Source organism: Orcinus orca, chromosome 16 (genome assembly GCF_937001465.1).
Source record: "Orcinus orca chromosome 16, mOrcOrc1.1, whole genome shotgun sequence".
Lineage (NCBI taxonomy): Eukaryota > Metazoa > Chordata > Mammalia > Artiodactyla > Delphinidae > Orcinus > Orcinus orca.
This window is the reverse complement of record NC_064574.1, coordinates 62,394,347-62,418,213: the sequence shown is the minus strand read 5'-3', so window position 1 is coordinate 62,418,213 and position 23,867 is coordinate 62,394,347. Positions and strand designations below refer to the sequence as shown.

Sequence of the window (23,867 nt, the reverse complement as noted above, 5' to 3'; positions counted from 1 at the left end):
GTGACTTAGAGATCAGGAAGAGAAAATAAACAATGAAACTGTGTTTCCTTGAAAGAAGGAAATGCCACGGCCATTCCCCAGACAGGCGGCCCTCTGGAGGCAGACCCCAACGCCAGTCACAGTCACGAACCTGACTCCCGTGGAGCTATGGGCACCCAGGGCACCTCCCCTCATCCCCCAGCTGCTTGAGCCAGAGACATGTCTGTCTGTCCTCATCTGTCCTCCTCAGCGCCCCATCTCCCTCACTCCCTGCATCTATCCATCAGCAACTCACACTGGCTCTGCCACCAAGGCCCGCCCTCAGCTTACCTGCTGCTCACCCTGGTCTCAGCCTCCATCCCCTAATGCCAGAGGACCCCCTACTGGCCTCCCAGCTTCCACTCCTGCACCACAATCCATTCTCCACTTGGAGGCCACGGTCAGCTCTTAAATATGCACAGCCTGGCATGCCCTTGCTCAGAACCTTTGCCTTTAGGACTGGGGGGTTTTAACCTGGGGTCCAAGGACAGGCTCTGGATAGAACCCAGGGGTCCATGAACTTAGATGGGAAACAATTACAGTTTCACTTTCCCTTATTAGCACCACCAATGACACGTGAAAGCAACACACCACAATGGCATCAGCAGTGCCTGGGGCTCTGTCATCCTATCTGAAAATAGACAGCTGAAGGCACTTCCCTGGCGGTCCAGTGGTTAAGACTCCGTGCTTCCACTGCAGGGGGCATGGGTTCGATCCCCAGTTGGGGAACTAAGATTCTACATGCTGCACGGCAGCAGCCAAAAAAAAAAAAAGGTACCTGAAGATGTCTCTGACTATCACGTATGGTCAATTGCTATTTGGAAATTAAGGAGGCATCAGTCACAGCTGCTGGTAGGTCTTGATTTGAAATGTATTCATAAAGAAGCACATATATTTTTATTTTGCGTTTTAATCTTTTCATAACTGTGATTAAAGATAACTGGTTTCCCAGCCCAAATGTACTGCACCCGAAGAACGGATAAACAGTGCGTGCGGGATCCATACAATCAAACACGCTGAGTGACTTTAAAAAAAAAAAAGATCTTTGGAACCGCAGGGCCTGAGACGTCAGACTCAAACTGCTCCAGCCTTCATGGTTCCATTCACATGACATTCTGGAAAAGGCAAAGCGACAGGGGCAGAAAACACAGCAGCAGTAGCCAGGCGGGGGGCGGGGTAAAGAGGTGGAGAGAAGGGCTGGGGCGGCACCAGGGAACTTTTGGGGGTGATGGAGCCGTTCCGTATCTTGATTGTGGACATGGTACTCACCTGACAATATTTGTTTATCAAAACTCATGAATTGTTCAAGGAAAAAAGTGAATTTTACCCTATGTAAATTAAACCTCAAGTAAAAATATAAATGTACATCACAAAATCTTCATATGTATACATATGTGTGTATGATTGGTTTCCTTTGTAAGCCTATGTGTTCTGTGATTATCTGAGGAGACCAGATTGGCAAAGAAGAAAGGGGTCCATGGCACAAAAAAGGTTTAGAACCCACCTTCAGGAATGAAAAACAAGACAAAACCCACTAAGCCTGAAGCTCGAAGTCCTTCGGGGTCAGTCCTCTGCCCTTCCTGCCATTCCTGCTCCCCTGCTCTCCCCTCCTTACTGTCTCTGCCCCAGCCACACAGGCCAACTCTCACTCTCTCTCTCCGACCCCAGGACTTTTGCACATGCTATTTTCTCCAACTGGATCATCCTCTACCCCCAGCCCCTTCAACTTTTTAACATCCTGCTCATCCTTTAGGCCTCAGCCCCATCATCCCTTCCTCCCTACCCCCCGCCCTGCCAAGACCACATCAAATCCACCTAACACAGCTGTATTTCTGGATTTCTACTGTGAAATCATTTCATTTCTAAATGCCAGCCACTACTTCTGGTCTCCACAGTGCCAGCCCCTACTTACCATGGTGATGCCCAAGAGGGTTGGGCTGACCAGAAACACTGGGGCCAGGAGCTTGCCCAAACTTCTTTCCCAGAAAGAGTAGAAGAGGTCTGCCCAGCAGACGGTCCATAGCAAAAATCCCAAGGCCTGGAAGAGAAGTACATACACATCTTACAACGGACAGCGACAGAACCTCCCCCAGCACCTGTGCAAAAATCTCAGCCTTGGGGGCACCAGCCACCCCCTAAACCATCAGCTGTGGTCTTCAGATACAGCATGTATCCTCTGGAACACAGACAAGCCCTAGGTAGGGTGAGCCAGCACCTGGGCCGTCCCACACTGGTCTGTATCTCTCCTGCACCACAGGCACAACTCTGTGTGGTCACTATTCTCCCCAGCACCTGAAAACGCAAGTCTGGCTCATCTACATCTGTAACCCCAGCAGCCTGCACAGGGCGCCTCTCACGATGACCATTCATCCAACCAAAATCTACTGGGGTCCTACTGTGGGCCACATACCTGCCAAGGTGCCAAGGGGATAACAGAATAAAACAGACAGAAGTCACTGCCTTCATGGAGCTGCGATTCCAGTGGAAGGACACAGGCAAGAAACAAACTGAAAAATACATACTATAATGCCAGCAAGAAGTAATATAAGGAGAAATAAAACAGATTAGATAGGGTGGTCAGAGAAGGCCTCTCCCATCAGGTGACATCTGGGTAAAGAGCCAACAGTGACTATTGGAGGGAAAGAACAATTCAGGCAGAGGGCAAGTGCAAAGGTCCTGAGGTAGGAATGTGTTCAGTAAGGTTGCGGCTGCTGTGGCATGAGCCGTGGGTGTGGCAGGAGATGGCTGAAGAGGAGCCTGGAGCCAGACCAAGCGGGGCCACTGTGAGGACGTCCAGGTTTTATTCCCTATAATGAGAAGCCACTAGAGTTTTTTTGAGCAAGGCACGGATAAAATCTGATTTACATTTTAAAGGGAGATGTTGTTCCCCAAGAGAAGTACAAAGCGCTTCCAGAAGTCTAAGAGGAAGACATCAGGTCCAGCTGAGGATAGGGGAGCAGACAGCATGTTGAGATAGGCTCGGATTGTGGTCTGAACGAGACAGGTTTGGACGGCGGTATTACAGGCAAGGGGACAGCTTCAGTAAAATCACTCAAGTTTTCCTGTTTGCCAAGGGCTTATGGAAATAAATTTTGGGAAATGTGGCTTAAAAAAGGACTGAGACACATGCTAAGTCAAGAGGAGAAAGTGGAATGAGAAGCAGGTATATACATGCCCTTCACGTGTCTCCCCCAGAAAGCTCATCCTTATGAGGGGAAAACCAGCACCTGCACAGCAGAGAAACCAGACACGCTGACCAGAGGAACAAAATTAAGCCGATCACCGAGGGGCAGACGGACACCATGCGGCCTTAGATGTAACCAGAGAAGGACCCCACATCCCTTTTGTAGTTTTCCAGCCAGACAGGCATTACCTGAATCTAATCATGAGGGAACATTGTCCCAACGCCCAAGTTGAGGAACTGACTCTAAACTAACTGGCCCACGCGCTCCAAATATGCCAATGTCATAAAACACAAAGAAAGGTGAAAAGTGCTTCCAAAATTACAGAAAAATAAAGAGTGTGACTAGATGCAACACATGACCTTGAAGTGAGGGGAGGGGGAGGGGGGTGCTAGAAAGGACAGTATTGGGACAAGTGACAAAACTGGAATATACACAGTAGGTTTTTTTTTTAAGTATTGTGTCCATGTTAAATTTCCTGAATTTACTGTACTGTTGTTATATAAGAGAATATCCCTGTTTTGAGAAAAGATACACTGAAGAATCACAGGTAAAGGGGTGTGGTGGATGCTAGCTTTTCCCAAATGATTCAGAAAAACATAAATAATACGTGTATATGGAGAGAGCAAAAGAGAAGGATGAGGTTAAAATGTTAAATGTGGCAAAATGTTAAAAATCGGTGACTATGAGTAACGAGTATACAGGGCTGGGGAGTGCTTAGTATCATCCTTGCAACTTTTCTATAGTTTGAAACTATTTCAAAATTAAAACTTTTTTAAAATTAAAAAGACATCCTTGGGACTTCCCTGGTGGTCCAGTGATAAAGAATCCGCCTTACAATGCAGAGGATGCGGGTTCGATCCCTGGTCAGGGAACTAAGATCCCACATGCCACAGGGCAATTAAGCCCATACGCCACAACTAGAGCCCATGTGCCGCAAACTACAGAGCCCACGCACCCTGGAACCCGCACGCCACAACTACGGAGCCCGTGCACCCTGGAGCCCGCGCACCACAACAAAGAGCCCGCATGCCTCAACGAAGATCCTGCATGCCGCAACTAAGACCTGACACAGCCAAAAGTAAATAAAATAAATAAATAATAAATCTTAAAAAAAAAATAAAAAGACATCCTTGGTCAGGGAGGAAGACCTCTGGATAATCTCGTGAGATAGATCCTATCACCCCCACTATAATCATGGGGGAACTGAGGCTCAGGGAAGTTAAGATATTTGCTCAAAGAAAAAACTTTCTATTTCTTTGATTTTGTTCCTATAAGAGATGGTGGATGTTCACAAAACTTACTGTGATAATCATTTCACGATGTAAGTCAAATTATTATGCTGTACACTTAAACGTACACAGTGCTGCATGTCTATTTTATCTCAATAAAACTGGAAGGAAAAAAGAAATTTGCTCAAAGCCACACAGCTAGTAAGTGGCAGAGCCGATATCTGAACCCACGTCTGAACTCAGAGCCCCAGCCTTTACCCACCACATTATTATTCTGTCTCTCAGTAAAAGGAACTCAGGGCCAATTAAGCAGAAGGAACATGTCAGTTTTCACAACCACCATTCCCCACCCCAGCACACACACACCCACAACACACACATCATGATAAACTCCCACGTGACTTACAGTTTTGGCTTTGTTGAGATGTGTCATCTGAATGTAGCCCCGGTCATGGCGGGAGAGATAGAGGAAGTAGAAGGGGAAGCAGGCCCAAAGGTAAGAGCAAGGCACCCACACGAGGACGGTGTTCTGAAAGCACTTGGTGAAGTCGGGGCTGCTGGTGTTCCACGTGACATTCCACTCCTGAGGACACAAACAGGCACAGGTCAACAGGACGTCCCCAAGAGCTTGGACAAGGGGCCCATGAAGAGTTCAAAACTAGCTGTCATGGGGTTTAAGAACAACGAGGCCCCACCAGGCAGAACAGGCAAACTGGAAAGATTAGTAGCCAGAAAGCCTCCTAACAAGGAACAACGAACAAACGTATATCTCATCTCACCTAACGGACAAGTTCTGGGACCTGTGGTAAGTTCCATTATTGTACAAAAGGTGGAGACTGCCATTTAAAGGAATCCTAAAGGGTATTCTGTAAACTGACACGTCGTTTAGTCATAGAAATCATTCCTACTTTACAGTCTTGGGAATTAAGAGCTTTCTATTATTCTTCTTCATTATCATCACCATGATCCCTGTATCACTGCCATCAATGTCATCAGCATCACCACTATCGTGATCACTTTCATCAGCACCATCAGCATGGCCATCATGGCCATCGTCATCACCACCTTCAGCAGCAGCAGTAGCAGCATGGATAACATCCAAATTGCAGTTCTATGTTCTAGGCCCTATTCTAAGTCCTTTATATGTATTACCTCCTTTAATTCTATAATTACTTTATCATTCCTTTTTCAGGAGGGAAAACTAAGGCACAGAGAGGTTCAGTGATTTGCCCAGTATCTCACAGTTGGTAAGATCTGGAGCCAAACTCAAACTCAGGGAATTCAGCTCTGGAGTTCCTGCATTTAACCACTAAGCTATCCAGCCTCAGAAACAAATTTGTTTTAACTACTTTTAATTTTTTAACAAGCCACCTGTACTTCATTAGAGACACGCCAAATAGATAAGTAGATAGATACATGCATAAATAGACCAGGTATATCTGTATCTGCCCAAGAATAAACTTCAGACTTCCGTAATGGAAAATTTAATTCAAGTCCTGATCTGACCACTGAACCATTATACAACTTTGGGAAAAGTTATTACCCTATCTTGGGGTCTCAATTTCCTATCTCTACCATAATTGGGTGGGATGAAATTAGAGGTCTGAAACAGGTGGCTCCCAGGCTGAGATGGCTCGCAGATTGTTTGCGGTTACTGTTGTTGGTGTTTTAAGCATGCTTTTTTTAAAAAAAATCTTATGTTAGCTGCCAACATTTAAAAATCAGGAAATTTCATGTAAAACTTGGATTTCCAGTGTCTCTTTTAAAAAATCAGAAAATCTGGCAGCACTGGGCCCATATTCCCACCTTACAACCATTGGGAGGAGCTAGAAGTAGCCAGCCTTTGGATAAGGTCCATGCGGTCCAGCTGGCCAGTCCCCATGCAGCCCCCTTCCCCCAGCACTCTCTCCCCACCACTGGATGATGTGCTCTCCAGACACCTCCAGACAGCTCCGGTTCCAACAGCCTTCCCACAATCAGATAAGTGAGACCACCAAGGAACTCCAAGGAACCTGGATTCTTACAACTCCATGCAAGTTTTAAAGCCACATCAAAGAACATTACAGAAGAGAAAATGATGGGAACAAGCAGACCATTTCACTTAAAGATACATTTGATGATCAATCAAAATATATGTTCCGAGTTTTTCAAAAGAGTTGTGCATAACACTGTGAGTATACTTAACGCTACTGAAGTGTACACTTAAAAATGGTTAAGATGGTTGAAAAAAAGGATTTGACTTGAAAAAGAGGGAGAGAGAAAGACCTAGGTATTAAGTACCCAAACTGGTTCTTCAGAGGTTTAATTATTCTGTGATATAAATGGTTATTTTTCCAGAACAAAGAACAAGGAATCATTGAAAAGTAAACTTTAAAAGGTCAACATACACCAAGGGATTTAGCCAGGAAACTTCTAGACACAAAGAAACCCTTAAAAGGACAAAGGTCATGCCTCTGGACTTGGGCACTGGAAGACAGCCTTGGAAATAAGAATGAGCGTGGAGAGGAGTAGTTTATATCAAAGACTATTTTAATTGGTTTCACTTATAATTCTTAAGGTGATGGTGAAAATGGGGATTAAACTGTTGGTGGTTATTATATACAAAGCAGTTTCTGGGCAGTTGCCAGAAAAAGCTCATTCCAAAGGCATCTGCCTTTCTAGTAAGAAAAGAATGCTGGGACTTAATATACACAGTTAGGTATACAGGAAGCTCGGTTCCTATGTGAATCAATTCAATAATCTGATCCTTACCCCAATTATTCCTTGCCTGGACTCCTGCAGTAGTTTCCTAGCCATTCCCTGCTTCCAGCCCCTCTGGGCCCCACTTAGTCCTCCCCACCACAGCCAAATTTATCTTATTTATCTATGCGTCCATACGTGCATCAGATATGAACTCAGCCATGAACCCATCCATCCATCCACCCACCCACCCACCCACCCATCCATGTACCAACTCATCCATCCATCTACCATCTATCCATTCACCCACCCCCACTACCCATGCACCCATCCATCCATCCACCCACCTACCCACCCACTGACTCATCCATCCATCCATCCATCCACCCACTTACCCACCCACTGACTCATCCATCCATCCACCCAACTACCCATCCACTGACTCATCCATCCATCCATCCACCCACCCATCCACCGAGGTATTCATCCATGTCTCTCTTTGTATTAATTTACTTTTAATGGGTAATACATTTACTTTACGTGCTAAAATTTTCCCAAACTACACAAAATGGTACACTGTGAAAAATAAATCCTCCTTCCTGAACTCACAGCACTCCCCTCCTAAACCACAGGCAAAACTACCATGGCTAACACCTTGTATATTCTTCCAAATATAGCTTACCTACTTTGCTTCCCCAAAAGGTACCATAATACATACCAGTTCCATGCCTTGCTTTTTTTACTTAACATTAGAAACTGATCTCTATCAGTGCCACAGATCTACTTTATCCTTGATAGCTTAATTTTATTTCTTTTGAAAAAAGGGTAGAAGTCACAAGCCACCTTCCATTCCTGGTCCTTAACCTCCCAGTTCCTCTCTCTAGAGGTGACAGTATCGGTTTCTTGTGTATCCTTCCAGAAACTATTTTATGCATCTATAACAAAAATAAATACGTATTTTCTGTTATCAAATGGAGGGAAACATACTCCACACATCCTGCGCTGTACCTTCCTTTCATCTCTTAATAACAGATCTGAAAGATCATCCTGCTCTGCACACTTCCTCATTCTTTGTTCCAGCTGCTTTGTATTCCATTGTATGGATGGACTTGACCTTATATCATCAGCCTCCTGCTGACTGGGCACTGGGCTGCTCTTACAAACAATGAAGCCGTGAATAAATAACCTAATAAGTGCCTCATTGCACACAAAGCAAGCATGTTTGTAAGATAACTTTCTAGAAGTAGACCTGCTGGATCAAAAGGTGTATGCATTTAAAATTTATACAGACACTGCCTCCAACGGGTACCATCAGTTTATATTGCACCTAACAAGGTACAAGGGTAACTACTTCCCATACCACAGTATATTAAAAGCTTTTGATCTCTGCCAATCTAATAGTGGAACATATCTCCCTGTAGCTTAACTTCCTTTTCTCTTTACGATGAGTGAAACTGAAAATCCTGCCATTTTTTGCATTTAAAAGCAGTCAGGTTCTCCTCCTTAGGGGAAAAGTTATAGGCTTAAATACTTGTGATATTAAGTGGGACAGATCTGATCACCCCCGCCTGCCAATAGTGGCCCTGACCACAACTGTTGCTATTGGGTAACAACCTCCAATAGCTCCAGATCACCTTTCAGAGCCGATCCTTGCTGCGGTTCATGAGGCCTTCCACATTCAAGCCCCATCTGTTTCTTCTACAATTTCTCCCGCCCTGTTCCCCAATGTGTCAACTCCACTATTCACTCAAAGGAGAATTTATCAAGCCTGTGTCAGGCACTGCTCAAGGCACTGGAGATTCAGGAAGGGTCCCTGGTGCCTTAAGGTGCCTTAAAGGTCCCTGCCTTTAAGGCATTCCCCAACTGCTAGTCAAATGAATGGTTCTTTGGGGATGCCTTGCTAGAAGCTCTTCTTGCACTGTCTTTCCACAGTAACAAACTCCTATTCATCCTTCAAAACCCAACTCAGATACCTCCTTTAAGAAGCCTTCTCCTTCACTCCCCAAACCATCAGGACACCCCCTGTACATTGCAATGATTTTCTCACGTGTCTGTCAATACCTCTGTCCTGCAAGGACCACACAAGGACCTCAGTGCCAGGACTGTGTGGTATTTACTTTTGACTCATCTCCTCCTCACCCAGCAGGTACCCAAAGGTTACTGAGTAAACAAATGGCCCAAACCATGTCTCCCCTCCCCAGCATTATTTCCTACTTTTTTTAAATAATTTTTTAAATTAATTTATTTTTATTATTTATTTATTTATTTTTGGCTGCATTGGGTTTTCGTTGCTGTGCACGGGCTTTCTCTAGTTGCGGTGAGCAGGGGCTACTCTTTGTTGCGGTGCGCAGGCTTCTCATTGTAGTGGCTTCTCTTGTTGCGGAGCACAGGCTCTAGGCACGTGGGCTCAGTAGTTGTGGCACACGGGCTCAGTAGTTGTGGCTCACAGGCTCTAGAGTGCAGGCTCAGTAGTTGTGGCACATGGGCTTAGCTGCTCTGTGGCATGTGGCATCTTCCCAGGCCAGGGCTCGAACTCGCGTCCCCTGCATTGGCAGGCAGATTCTTAACCACTGCGTCACCAGGAAGTCCCCCTACTTTGTTATTTAAAAGCAATCCAATTGGGAGATTGGGACTGACATATATACACTAAGACATATAAAATAGATAACTAGCAAGAACCTACTGTATAAAAAAATAAAATAAAGTAAAATTCAAAAAAAACAAAACCAAACCATCCATCAAGGTAGAACCTGGCTATGACCCTGGCTTTCTGGTCTGATAGATGTGGATTAAAATTCAGGCCCTGACCTCATGTGAACCTGGGCAGGTCACTTAACTTCTCCAAGCCTCAATCTCCTTAGCAGTGTGGTCAGGAAAACACACAGGCCTGGAAAAAGTATCAAATGGGCCCATCCTCTGCACCAGCTGGCACGGTCTAGAGTTGGTAAGTGATGGCTATTAGTTGCAGAGACCAATAATTAGTAATAATCTCCACCACTAACCGCAGCACCGCCCAGAGTCAGGAAGCTTAAGGGACAAAGACAAGTTCAAGTTAGGAAGTGAGCAAGAGGAGACTGGGGAGCATCTAAGGACACGGAACTCCGGGGAAGGAGAGGTCGGAGAAATGCTTAGCAAAGGAAGGGGTTTATTCTTCAGACAGCGGCTTCCTGCTAAAGCCAGGTGGCCAGCCCTGACTGAGAGGGCAGAGACGGGAGGGAGGCGGAAGGACAGGGGGGCATGAAAAGAGGAAATCCGATTGTGACCGTGAACTTGCACCATCCCTGCTGCCACTACCGCCCGCCAATAGTGGTCTTGACCACAACACTGTCACAGCAGTGACGTAACTGGGTCAAAGGCCTCCTGCATGTCCCTCACTTGCCGGGAATTTGATGAATCCTCTGTGCGATCCCCTTGAGAACCCCTGAAGACAGGCAGTGGGGTCCCCTCTATTTGGGGTTTCTGGGGGAAACAGGGAATGCCGAAAGCCACTCTTAAGGAAGAACGACTCACTGAGACTGCCCCGAACCCAGAGATGACAGCCAACCACAGTCTTCCTCCTCAGGGGCTCTACCTCCAAACGCAGGGAGCTTCAGAAATCAAGCTGGTCGGACCATCGTTCCCTGTTTCTGCTAATGGAGCGTCCATCAGCCCAACTACTGGGAAACAAAATTCAGCTCCAGGAGTCTGGAAAACAGTCACCAGCGCTGGCCCAGGCTCTGCACTTCCGGGAACCCAGCCCATGGAAATCTTAGAGAAAGGGTATCCCCTGATCCCCCCAGTTGAGGCTTTTCTTCTCAGGACACCTTCGTCATCCATTTATGTCCCTCTCCCTCCAGTGCTGACATTCGAGGATCTGGGGAACAAGTACAAGTCTGCTTGGCCCACAAGCTTTGGAAGTTCATACAGTTTCTACTGTGTGGTGTCAGGTCGCACCCTTCTCCCTCAGAGGAATAATGACAAGCAGCACATTCTGAGCACGGATGGGCCAGGCACATCACTCAGCCCTCAGAAGAGGCACTGCTGTTATCCCCATTTCACGGATGAGGAAATCGAGGCACCAGGAGATAAGGCATCTTCCCAAAGGCCATGCTGCAGTGGGTTTATGTTGTCCACGCCCCACACACATTTTCCCTTCTCTGGCAACAGCCGCTGGCCCTTGTTCGTAAGCAAATCCTCTCGTCAGCCACATGCTTGGGGCAAAGCTCCAGGGGTAGGTCCTCTTTAGTATCAGCCAGTCAGCAGAGTCCTTTACCCACGTGCTAGTGATTAGCTCCAGAATGGGCACTTGATCCCAGTCAATCCAATCACTACAAGGACACATACTCTCTTGTCCCCAGTGACACGGAGTGAGGATGTGGGGTTGACAGGTGTCTCAGCCATTTATAAAGGAAGCACCAAGAGTTGGGAGTGGAGAGGAAGGGGTGGCACCACCAGGGCAAGTGTGAGAATGAAGCTGACATCGTGAAAGGCAGAGATGAAAGAAACTGATGCTTGGTGTTTTGTGGGCTGCTGGATCAAGCTTCACCTGCAGCCCACCCTCCCACTGGACTTTTCCAATAAATTCACTTTTACACAAGTTTGAAATAAATTTGCTCTCACTTACAATACAAAGCACCCTAGTAATACAAGTTCTGATCCACTACGTCAACTTTCTATACAACAACATGATTTAGAACTTGACACGAGTGAATTTAGGGATACAACATTACTAGAAGCATACTGCTGGACAGGTCACTGTTCTTCTCTGAGGCTCAAAAAGCCCACTGGCAAAATGGAGATACTACCTTCTCCTCCACAGGAGATCCTAAAAGCCCTAATAAATGTTGATTATGACTATTATTTATAACTGCCTCAGTTGACTTTTTGGAACCCACTTCTCTTCCTATTCTCTTTCCCAATCACTCCTCCTCCCCTCCCCAAAAGACTATCTGTCTCTTTGTCCCTTTTCTTACAGGTCCAATTTCCTTCTCTGTTCGCTGTGTGACCTTAGACAAGTTATTTAACCTCTTTGAGCCTTACCTATGACTAACGGCTAATACCTATCTCCTAAAGCTATTCTGCAATTTAAATAAAATTACATACATACAGGTCAGTGTCATATCTTAACACTCAATAAAGGACTATTGTCACTAATCTTAATTCTTACATCAGTAATAAAAATAAATGAAGTTTATAGCATTATACTCTTAATACGACAATCTTATATTGTTATTGATAATAACAACACCTAGCTTTAACTGAGCACTAACTGTATGCCAGGTATTGCTTCCATGCACTTTATGTGAATTAACTCAATCTTCATGATCACCCAGAAAGGAGGTTCTGTTTTGATCCCCATTTGGTAGATGAGGAAATTGAGACACAGAGAAGTCAAATAATTTGCCTAAGATCACACAGCCTGTAAGGGATGAGGCTGGGGCTCAAACCTAGGAAGCCTGACTACTGAGCCACCCCACCCCTGACACCAACTCCTAGTGATGGGCAATATAAGAATTCTAACAGAGCTTTCTGGAGCACATGCCTTCACCCACAGGGAATCTGGGCCAAGAGGAAGATGTGAATCCCCCAAACACCACCAAATTCAGAACCAATTACCTGTATTAGTTTCCTACAGCTGCTGTTACAAATGACCATAGATTTCGTGGTTTAAAATGACACAGACTTTTTCTTCTCATATAGTTTCAGAGGTCAGAAATCTGAAATGGGTCTGCCTGGGCTAAAATCAAGGTGCTTGCAGGGCTGCAATCCTTCTGGAGAGGAGCACCCAGGTACCAGGTGTCCCCTAGGCCAGAGCCTAAGGTCTCTGCAGGGCTGCCCCTACAGCCCCGGCCTGCCGACACAGCTTCACTTGGCTGGGGCCTGTGGAGACAATGGAAACGGTCCTGCCTGGACCCAGCTGGCCGACCTCGGGACAGGAGGGAAGCTGCAGAGAGGACGATAGGGGAGGCGATTATGAACTTGAACTGCCGCTCAGCATCACCAGCATCCGTTAGCAGAGTTGCTCTGACACTACTGAGTAATGAGGGCCTACTAGTACCAGGCTGTTCCCCCGGGGCCTGAACATCCCTTTTCGCATTCAACTGTCTCAATAACTTACAACCATCAGTTTTCTAAGGCTCAGTGGACAATTTTTTTAATCAAGTTATTTGTTTGTTTGTTTGTTTATTTTTGGCTGCACTGGGTCTTCATTGCTGCACACGGGCTTTCTCTAGTTGCAGCGAGCAGGGGCTACTCTTCCTTGCGGTGCACAGGCTTCTCTACGGTGGCTTCTCTTGTTGTGGAGCACGGGCTCTAGGCGCACGGGCTTCAGTAGTTGTGGCTCACGGGCTCAGTAGTGGTGGCTCGCGGGCCCTAGAGCTCAGGCTTAGTAGTTGTGGTGCACGGGCTTAGTTGCTCTGCGGCATGTGGGATTTTCCTGAACCAGGGCTTGAACCATGTCCCCTGCATTGGCAGGCGGATTCTTAACCACTGCATCACCAGGGAAGTTCAATGGACAACTATTAGTCATGAGATTCCTATGTGCCAATACCATTCGGAGGTAAATAAGGTTTCCATTCTCAGTTTCATTCTATCACAAGAGGTAGATACTAAACAAACAACTCTATGTATGTCTAGGCAACAAACGACCTGACGAAGAATCAAGGGAACAGAGGATCACGGTGGGCACTGGGTGCTACTTTTATATCAGGTGGACAGGAAAGTCCTCTGAGCCAAGATGTCCTCTAAGCGAAGATGTGAAGCAAATGAAGAAATGTGTGCTACCTTCTACTATCTATGGAAAGTGAAAGGGTCAGTAAGGTTCTCAGTATCATGTGCCAGGACTGATCTAAGGGCTTTACATCACAAACAACTCCAGGAGGCAGGGCTATAACTAAACCCATTTTACAGATACAGAAACTGAGGCTGAGTCACACAGCCTGTAAGCAGTATGGACAGCCAAGAATTTGAATCCCAGCGCAGATGCCTCTATATACGTAGCAAATGTATTGTCTGCAATATTTTATCATATGCATGTACTACTGTTCCCACTTAAAATTAGTATAAAAGAGTATATAGATGTTTGCCTAGGCAGGGAAATTTTCTTAGCAGGGGACAAGAACAACAAAAGCTAACATTTTTGTTAACATGAAGAGTGATTATCTCCAGGGGGTAGGGCTGAAGCTGGTGAGAGGAAGGCGACTACTAGTTTTTGTTTTATTATCTTTTGTACTGTTTGAATTTTTTTACTCCACATGTATTACCTCTAAAAAATAACAAAAACAAAACTAGTTCACACTTTAAATAAATAAATAGCAGCAGCAGGAGTTTAAGAGTAGAAATTTCTAAATGCTGGGCTAGGAATAAAGAGAGAGCACATATTTATTGGGTGCCTACCATAAAAGCACAGTGGCCACACCGGGCCCCATGCTAAGTGTTTTCCAAGCGTGAGTCCATTTAAACCTCCCAACAGCCCTACAAAGTTGGGAATGTGAAAACTCCCCCTTTTCAGGTGAGGACTCTGAGGCCCAGGGAGTTCACAGAACTGGTTCAGGCTCACAGAGCCAGGAAGAGTCAGGCAACACGGGGATTTGAACCCATAGAGAGTCTGTCTGACACTTGAGTTCTTAATTCCCGGGCTCCACCACCCGTCAGCCAGGTGCTTGGAGCGCTGAGCGTTTTGCGAGGCCAGTGGCCCCACCGTCCCGCCAGAGGCAGCTTGCAAGGCAACGCTGTCCTCAGGCCTTGGGGATTCCAAGCTCATGGGCACAGAATGGAGAAGCAAAGTGCTGACTCAGACACAGAATCTTCTACAACTCCCCCTACCCATCCACCCAATGTGAGCAATGCAGGGTGATGGTTAAGAACGATGGTTCAAGGTCTGGGTCCTAATCTCCTCCGGGTCACAGATACGTGCCCCAAAACAAGGATTCTCAAGCTCAGCACCACTTACATTTGGGGCCAGAACATTCTTTGAGGGGCTGACCTGTGCACTGTAGGATGTTGAACAGCATCCCTGACCTCCACCCAATAGATGCCAACAGCACACATCAGGTTGAATCCTCACAAATCACCTTAGGAGGAAGGTACTATACTTAAACCCATTTTACAGTTTTCTTACAGAGTAAGAAACTGAGGTCACATAACCTTCAAGTGACATACACAGCCAGTTGTGACAGTTAAAATGTCTCCAGAGACTGCTAAATGTGCCCCTGGGGGGCAAAACTGCCCCCACTACCCTAATGCAGTGGGCTTGCCAGGCCCTGGTTTCTTCATCTGTGAAATGAGACTAATTCCAGGACCCACCTATTGTAGAGTGATCGGGAGGGTTAAATGAGATGATCCAAAAGGTTCCAGTTTCAGTTCCTGGCCAAGAGACTAATCAACAAACACAAGTGCAAGCTTTCATTCATTCATTCATTCAGTCCATCATGCAATGAATATGTATTGAGTGCCTACTCCATGCCAAGCTCTGGGCTAATCATGGGGATATGGGAACAAAGCAGGTGCAGACCCTGCCCTCTTAAGACTCACAGTCCATTAAAGACATAAGGTCACAAATCAAAACCTAGTTACAAAGGACAACACTTGCTATGAAGGGGAAGAGCGATGGGACAGAAAGTATCAGGTGAGGATCTGAGAGGACCAGAAGCAGCCAGAGGTCGGAGGAAACGTGTCCAAGGCAGGCGGAAGGGACCCAGGAGCCTGTCCACATTTTCAGAAATGGAGAAGTAAGAGAGGGAGGGAGAGAAAGGAGAAAGGGGATAAAGGGAATACAAACAACAGCAATAGCCACAAAAGAGTGGGGACCCTGGAACCGCTGGGCCTGGGTTTGAATCTAGTCGCTGCTGCTCACTTGGCTCCTGACCTTCAGAAAATTAGCTCCTCTCTCCCACCCTGACCACTCATCTGCAAAAACAGGATTAAGAATGGCACCAACACTCGGACTGCGGGGGTGAGCACCCCAGCTTGGCGGCAGGGGCTGGGATTGGGAGGGTAGAAGGTGCAAACCCAGGGGGCTGAAACTCAGACTAACAATCACAGCAATAAGACGGCAGCTCTTACCGAGCCCTGACTGTAACGACAGGCGCCGTGTTCTGGGTTCAGTGTGCATCGTTCCATTTCATCATCACCACCCTATGAGGTAGCTTCTGTCTCATTCCCACTTTACAGGGAGGGACACAGAGGCAACTGGAGGTGAGAAGACTTGTCGTAAGGTACCCGGGCAGCACCTGGCACAGCCTGGATTCAAACCCAGAGAGGCTGGTTCCAGAGCCGGGGCCAACACCCCCAGCAAAGGAAAGAAGGAGCTCTGCAGGACACAGCCAACGACTGGGCCCACCGTGGAGGGGCAGGGGCGGACGTGGAGGCAACAGGCCATCTATAAAGTCCATATGCAGAACCATCCCGGGTGCGAGATCCCTGGCAAAGGGGCAGCTCTGGAGCAAAGGGAAGCCAAGAAAAAGAATGCTGGGAGGCCCAAGTTAGGTCAGGGGACCTGCTGGGCTTCTGGACATTAATCCTGTTTACAGAGGCGGCAGGAGGCCTCCACTGCCCCGCACAGTCCTGGAAGAGATCTAGGAGAGGCCTGAGGCCACAGCCCCCACACAGCGGTGGAGAAGGCAGTGGTGCCAGTATCACGCTGCGGGCAGAGCCGTGGCCCTCCTTCCCCCTCTGACTCACCAGAGCTAAGAATAAAGCCCAGAAACCTGGGGGGAGGGGCGGGGCAGCATCCAGGTCTTACCCCCAGCGCCCGGGAAGGCCCTGGCCATGCCCAGGCAAGAGTCCCAAATCCTCACTGAACCCTCCTGCCCAAGTTGCAGATTTGGATACTTTGGCGAGACAGGGACAGGAGTGACACGCAAAAGTCTGCCTGAACAGGACTTCAAGCGCCAAGAAGAAAGCAGCCACGGCTGCCCATCATAGGTGTTTTGAATGTCAGCAGCAGGCAGTCTGCTCCGACCTGCCTTGACCCCAGCCCGCCCAGTGAGCACATGGGCAAATTACACACTTGTCCTTGCACTCTCCATCCAGCCCTGACCCCTTTGCCGACTCCTCTCCTCTTATCGGACTCTGGAGCTTCACCAAATCCTCCATTTGGTCACGTTCCAGGGACCTGTCAGGGGTCAGGCATGTGCCAGGCATGTCTGGGGACACAGCAGTAAACAGGAGGGATAGCATCTATCCATCCACTGAGCACCCTTGTAGGTGCTGAGGACCCAGCAGTGAACAGCAGGACAAAGGGCTGCCCTCCTGGATCTGACAGTCTAGTCTGATGAGAGAAGACAGAGAGTCAACTAGAGGAAATATATATACACGCAAACTATGTATTATATAAAATATAGTGTGTGTGAGTGATGATTAAAAGGACTCAGAGAGGGGGGACTTCCCTGGTGGTCCAGTGGTTAAGACTCCACGCTCCCAATGCAGGGGGCCCGGGTTCGATCCCTGGTCAGGGAACTAGATCCCACATGCCGCAACTAAGAGTTGGCATGCCACAACTAAGGAGCCCACATGCTGCAACTACGACCTGGCACAACCAAATAAATAAATAAATATTTTTTAAAAATAAAAGGATGAGATAATAAAATTAAACAGAATTTATTTTAAAGAATAATAAAAGGACTCAGAGAGGGAACTCCCTGGCGGTCCAGTGGTTAGGACTCTGCGCACCCACTGCAGAGGGCGCAGGTTCGATCTCTGGTCTGGGAACTAAGATCCTGCAAGTTGAGCGAGTAGTGCAGGCAAGAAACAAAACAAAACAAAACAAAAAAACAACAACGAAAGGACTCAGAGAAGGGGGAAGGCCTTGCTGAGAAGGCGTATGTGTGTAAAGGCTTGAAAGAAACAAGTAAGTAAGCCGACTGGCCATTTGGGAAAAGAATCTGGGAGAAGAGCGCTCCAAGCAGAGGAAACAGCCAGTGCAAAGGCCCTGACGTGGGAACACGTCTGGCGTTTGGGAGCAATAATAGAGAGGCCAGTATGATTCAAGAAAAATGGGAGAGGCAGTCAGGGAGGAAGGTGGGAGCTGGGGAAGGACAGACTGTGCAGGACTCACAGGCCATCGTCGGGATTCTGACTTTCACTCTGAATGGCGTGGAGACTGTGGATCTGACGTGTCATCATCTGCTCTATGTTTTCAGATAGTGGTTCTCAACCAGAGGCAAGTTTTCCCCCAGGGGACATCTGACAAGGTCTGGAGACATTTTTGGTGTCACTCTTGGAGTGCGGCTGCGGGGTATGCTATGAGCATTTTGCAGGTAGGGGCTGAGGCTGCTGCTAAACGTCCGCAATGCACAGGACAGCTGCCCATCGGAGGATGACTCGGCCCCAAGTGTCAATAATGCTGAGGCTGAGAAACCCCGTTTTAAGAGAATCCCTGCCCTTACCAAGGTTAGGGGCCCTATTCCCCAAACACACCCCTTATCAGGCAGATGGAGTTTCAGCTCCTCACCACGTGACACTGGGCAAGCCACTAAGCCTCAGTTTCCACACCTGTAAAGTGGAAATACTAATGAGATGATGCAAACATGCACTCAATTAACCATGAGCCAGAGTTCACAGTAGGTGGTCAACAAACATCACTGCCAGATCCACCTCTTGTTATGTCCCTTCCACATTTCCAGCCTCACCAAATGATTCTTTCACCCAACAGAGATGTCCTGAGCCCTTACAATGTGCCAGGAACTGTGCTGGCCAGAGCCCCGCAAAATGTCCACATCCCAATCCCCAGAATGAGTGGGTGTTTTGCCTTACATGACAAAAAGGGACTTTGCAGATGTAATTAAGTTGAGGATCTTGAGATGGGAGAGGATCCTGATTATCCAGGTGGGCCCCATGGACCCACAAGGGAATTACAAGGGAAAAGAGGGGGGGTGTCAGACAAGGAGATGTGATGACCAAAGAAGAGGGGTCAAAGTGAGGCGGTGCCACGACTCAAGGAACGTGGTTGGCCTCTAGAAGCTAGAAAAGGCAAGGAAATGGATTCTCCCCAAGAGCCTCCAGAAGGAACACAGCACCGCACCCTGGCCTTCTGACCTCCAGAACTAGAAGAGAATAAATCTGTGTTGCTTTAAGCCAGAAGTTTACAGTGACTTGTTACAGCAGCCATGGGAAACTCATACAGCACAGAGCCCGCAGGGCACAAGGACCAGCGGTGCCCCCCAGCGAGCAGACGCTCCTGCAGGCCTCCATGCGCTCGGGTAGGCTCTGGTTCCCACCTCATCCTGACCTGGTCCTGCTCTGAATCAAACTCGGCCTCCACAGCACATGCTCCCTGACGCCCTGGGTTCTGCTGGCCCGGGGGGGCACTTCTGACATCTTCCTGAAGGACGGGCTGGCTCATCCTTGCCTCCCCCTACAGGGGAGCTGCTTAGGAAACACTTTTGTATGATTTGGGGAGCAGGGAATGATGGAAAATATTAATCCATCTTTAAATTTCACTTTAACAGGCAACGCATGACTCAAATTTAACTACGTATATGTTATGTACATATGTGTGTAAAATACAAGGGCAAACAGTAGAAAGTTACTCAGTCTCCCTCTTCCCCATAAGCCCATCCCCTCTGCACAGTCCCTACTGCCCGCCACTTGGGTGGCTGCCAAGCTTTTGCTATTCCAAACAATGACACAATGAATTCCCTTAGAAATTACTCCTTAAGCTAAAGAAAACACGGACAGCCTGACCCGAAGACCAACAGGGCTTCACTTAATCGCTCGTAAGCCACGCGGGCGGAAAAGAAGGTGGCCCAGGTTAACTGTGATAACCTGGAGATACACAATGAGAGTCACCAAACTAAAGATAAACGCTGACCCAGGGATTCCTGTGGGAATGTAGTCCTTAAAACAGGACGAAATACACCCGAAGGAAATGCAATCACTCACCAAGAGATATCCGTACCCCATGTTCACTGCAGCATTATTCACAACAGCCAAGATGTGGACACAAGCTAAGTGCCCATCAATGGATGAAAGGGTAAAGAAACTGTGATACACACACACACATACATATACACAGTGAACTATTATTCAACCATAAATGAAGGAAATCTTGCCATTTGTGACAACACAGATAAACCTTGAGGGCATCATGTTGAGTGAAATGTCAGACACAGAGAGACAAAATAGTGTTATGTTCTCACTCACATGTGGAATCCAAAAAAGCTGAACTCAACTAGAGAGAATGGTGGCTGCCAGGGGCTGGGGGTGGGGGAAGTGGGGAGATGCTGGTCAAAGGGTACAAACTCCCAATTGTAAGATGAGATACTGTATTGTATGCTTGAAAATGGTTAAGAGAGTAGGTCTTAACAATTATCACCACAAAATGAAAACAAAGAAAGTAATTAATGTGAGGGGATGGAGGTGGTAACTAACCATACTGTAGTAATCATTTCACAATATACATGGGTATTAAATGCTTTACAGCCTAAACTTACATATGTTGTACGTCAATAATATCTCAATAAACCTGGGGGGGGAATCAGTAAATAAAGTAAGTATGTAGTTCCTGGAGGTATATATAGTTCTATAAATATTATAATATTATTATATAATGTTTAATTTTTAACAAAATAAGAGAAAACACCAACACCTTCAGTGTCCAATACAGTAACTCCCAGCTTCCTGGGGCTATTAGGCCCTTAAGATGAGGCTAGTCCAAATTGAGATGTGCTTAAAAAACACACACACACCGGATTTAAAAGACTTAGGATGAAAAAAAAGAATACAAAATATCTCATTAATTACATGTTGAAATGATAATATTTTGCATACATTGGGTTAAATAAAATATATTATTACAATCATTTCACCTGTTTTTTTTAAATGTGGCTACCAGACAATTAACATCCTATATGTGGCCTGCGTTATATTTCTATTGGGCAGTGCTCAGCTAGCCACTGAAAGGTAGAGAGATCATCAAGGAAATGAGAGCGTATGGGTTTGCTGGAATAAGACATAGCCATGATTTTAGGGGGTTTTTTTGGCCCTGCAGCGTGGCTTGCGGGATCTTAGTTCTCCCACCAGGCCTCAAACCCAGGACCCGGCAGTGAGAGTGTGGAGTCCTAACCACTGCACCGCCAGGGAAGTCCCTAGCCACGACCTTTTGATAAATAAGAAATCCTTTTGAATCCTAACTTGAAATAATAAAACAAAAAGTGACGCACCGCTAGAAGGTACGCGATTGCTTCGATTCATCCCACACCTGATAAATGTTTATTCCATCCCAGTCTCCTAACAGGTGGCCTGATCTTCCTCCAGTCCACCCTCCACACAGTAGCCAAGGGGAGAGCTTCAACCTGCAACCCCGATCCCATCACACTCGGCCTAAAACTCCTCACTGCAGCCTCTGGGTCTAGCCCTGGCTTGCTGTTCTTGGACCACCCTATGCCTCAGGGTTTTACACGGCCAGTTCCTTCGGCCCTGACTTCAACTCAGAGGTATCCTTCCATTCTCAGCTGAAACATCCCTTCCTCAGGGGGTCCTGCCCAACCCCCAAGCCCTGCTCAAACAAATCCCTCATTTAACCACTTCACGGAACTCTGTATGCTTCCTTCGGGCACTCACCACACTCTGTCACTACACGTTTCTTTCAGATATTATTTATTTGTCGATGTCATATATTACCTTATTTAATACTTTATATTACATTTGTCATGGAATATGCAATATAGTATATATTATGTATAATATATGACTAAGATGAACCATATGAATTGCCATTTGTGCAGGACAAGGGTTGGCAAACTACAACACATGTGCCAAATCTGCCCCGCTGCCTGCTTCTGTACAGCCCCCAAACTAGGAATGGATTCCCCATTTTTTTTAATTTAAAATGTAAAAAATAACAATTGGCCTCTGCCAACGGCGTGGCTCAATTTTGCCTCTTGGCCTGCAAAGCCTAAAATATTTACAACTTGGTCCTTTACAGAAAAAGTTTGCCAACCCTGGATATAGGTCAAGAATCACTGAATGCCAGCAATTTCCAATGCTGCTAATTTTATACATTATTTCTTCTGCATCCCGCTCTCCCCACAAAGACGTCTCGGTGTTGGATGTACAGCTCTGTGACTACACTAGAAGCTGCCGAATTGTACATTTTGAATGGGCAAATGACCTGGCATGTGAATTCTATCTCAATAAAGCTATTTTAAAAAGATGAATAAGACCCAGCATCATTTTAATTCCATGAAGTTTTCACCTTATATATGCTGTCCTTAGAACCTAACACTCTTCAAAAAAATTAGTAAATATACAAAGACCCCCCACTTCATCACCTCAGGAAGAGGATACATCTAGACGGGACTTGTTTGCACTTGTTTAAAAAAAAGAATTGGGGGGCTTCCCTGGTGGCGCAGTGGTTGGGAGTCCGCCTGCCGATGCAGGGGACGCGGGTTCGCGCCCCGGTCCGGGAGGATCCCATATGCCGCGTGAGCGGCTGGGCCCGTGAGCCATGGCCGCTGAGCCTGCGCGTCCGGAGCCTGTGCTCCGCAATGGGAGAGGCCACAGCGGTGAGAGGCCCGCATACCGCAAAAAAAAAAAAAAAGAATTAATGCAATGTCTTTTCCCATTGTTATCTTGCTTATAACTAGATTTTACCTGTTCCCCTAACCTAGGTTTCTCACCTTCACACTAGTGACATTTGGGGCCATGTAATTCTCTGCTGTGGGGCTGCCCTGTGCACTGTGTGATGTCTGGCAGCATCCCTGGTCTCTACCCACTAGAAGCCAGTAGCATCCTCTGCCCCGCCCCCAGTCATGACAATAAAAATGTCTCTAGATCTTGTCAATGTCCCCTAGAGGCTAAACTGCCCCAGTTTTGATCCACTGGCTTAACAGCTTTTCCATCTGGCCCCACTCCTGCCAACACCTAGTGACTCTCAAGACCCACCCACCTGCCATCCATTCATTTAACACATTTCCTAAGCCCCACTTTGTAATAGGGGTGAACCAGAAACATCCACATCCTATCCTGCCCTCAAGGAGCTTAGAACTTTGTCCAGAAGGTAGGACGGGTACATAAATGGCTAAAGGATTTTGAAAGCACTAAGTGTCATCAAAGACATACACATAAATGGCAAGACACTTCCAGAAAAGAGAGAAGGGTTAATTCACAAAGCGAATGGGAAGAAAACTCAGCTTCCTCATCCACACGGCAAGGACAATAATACCTGCTTTTCAGAGTCATCATGAAGAGTGAATCCACACATCACATTATTTCATCTTCGCCCCCAACCCTTTGAAGTGGGTACTATTGTTCCCATTTTGCAGAGGAACCAACCAAGGCACAGAGAGGTAAAGGAACTTGCCCAAGGTGGCACAGCCTTGTGGCCAAAGCAGACTTCAACGCAGGCAGGCTGGTTCACTGCTACAGGTCCTGCCTCCCTGAGAAAATACACATGTGACAACAGACGGGTACCCGGTGACCACTCTATTAGTGGAAGTTATTGTCATTGTTGAGAGAACTTGAGAACTCAGCAGTCTTCTTGAAGTAGGTAAAATCTAAGGGGAGGGGGCCCAGATTTGCCAATATGGAGACAGGAGGGAACGGTGTTCTAAGACGGGGGCATGGCAGGATGGAAGGCAGCTGCTGGACAAGCTTAGGGCATGTGAGTGGAACAAAGAAGTGGAACGAAGTGCCAGGAGGGGACTGGGTGACAGACAGGGCTGGGAGGACAGGCCAGGGCCTGAACAAACTAAGCAAAGCAAAGGGGAGGTTCACTTAGGCTTCCCACCAAGAAAGTGCTGCATCACCTATACGCTGCAAAAGCTCCAAGGAATTG

At 46.9% G+C, this 23,867-nt stretch overlaps 1 protein-coding gene across 4 annotated transcripts in view; it reads right to left on the bottom strand.

The window, feature by feature from the left end:
* The window catches only part of ABCC1 (ATP binding cassette subfamily C member 1), a 133,700-nt gene that overhangs the window by 90,768 nt on the left and 19,065 nt on the right, over positions 1–23,867 (bottom strand). For all 4 annotated transcript variants that reach the window (XR_007472257.1, XM_049699592.1, XM_049699594.1 and 1 more), the window contains exons 2-3: positions 4,839–5,015; positions 1,931–2,056 (exon numbers count right to left, since the gene is read on the bottom strand). Coding sequence is in view for 3 of the 4 variants with exons in the window: in XM_049699592.1 (XP_049555549.1) it covers positions 1,931–2,056; positions 4,839–5,015 (303 nt within the window). In the remaining variant the exon portion in view is untranslated. The remainder of the gene's footprint in view (positions 1–1,930; positions 2,057–4,838; positions 5,016–23,867) is intronic.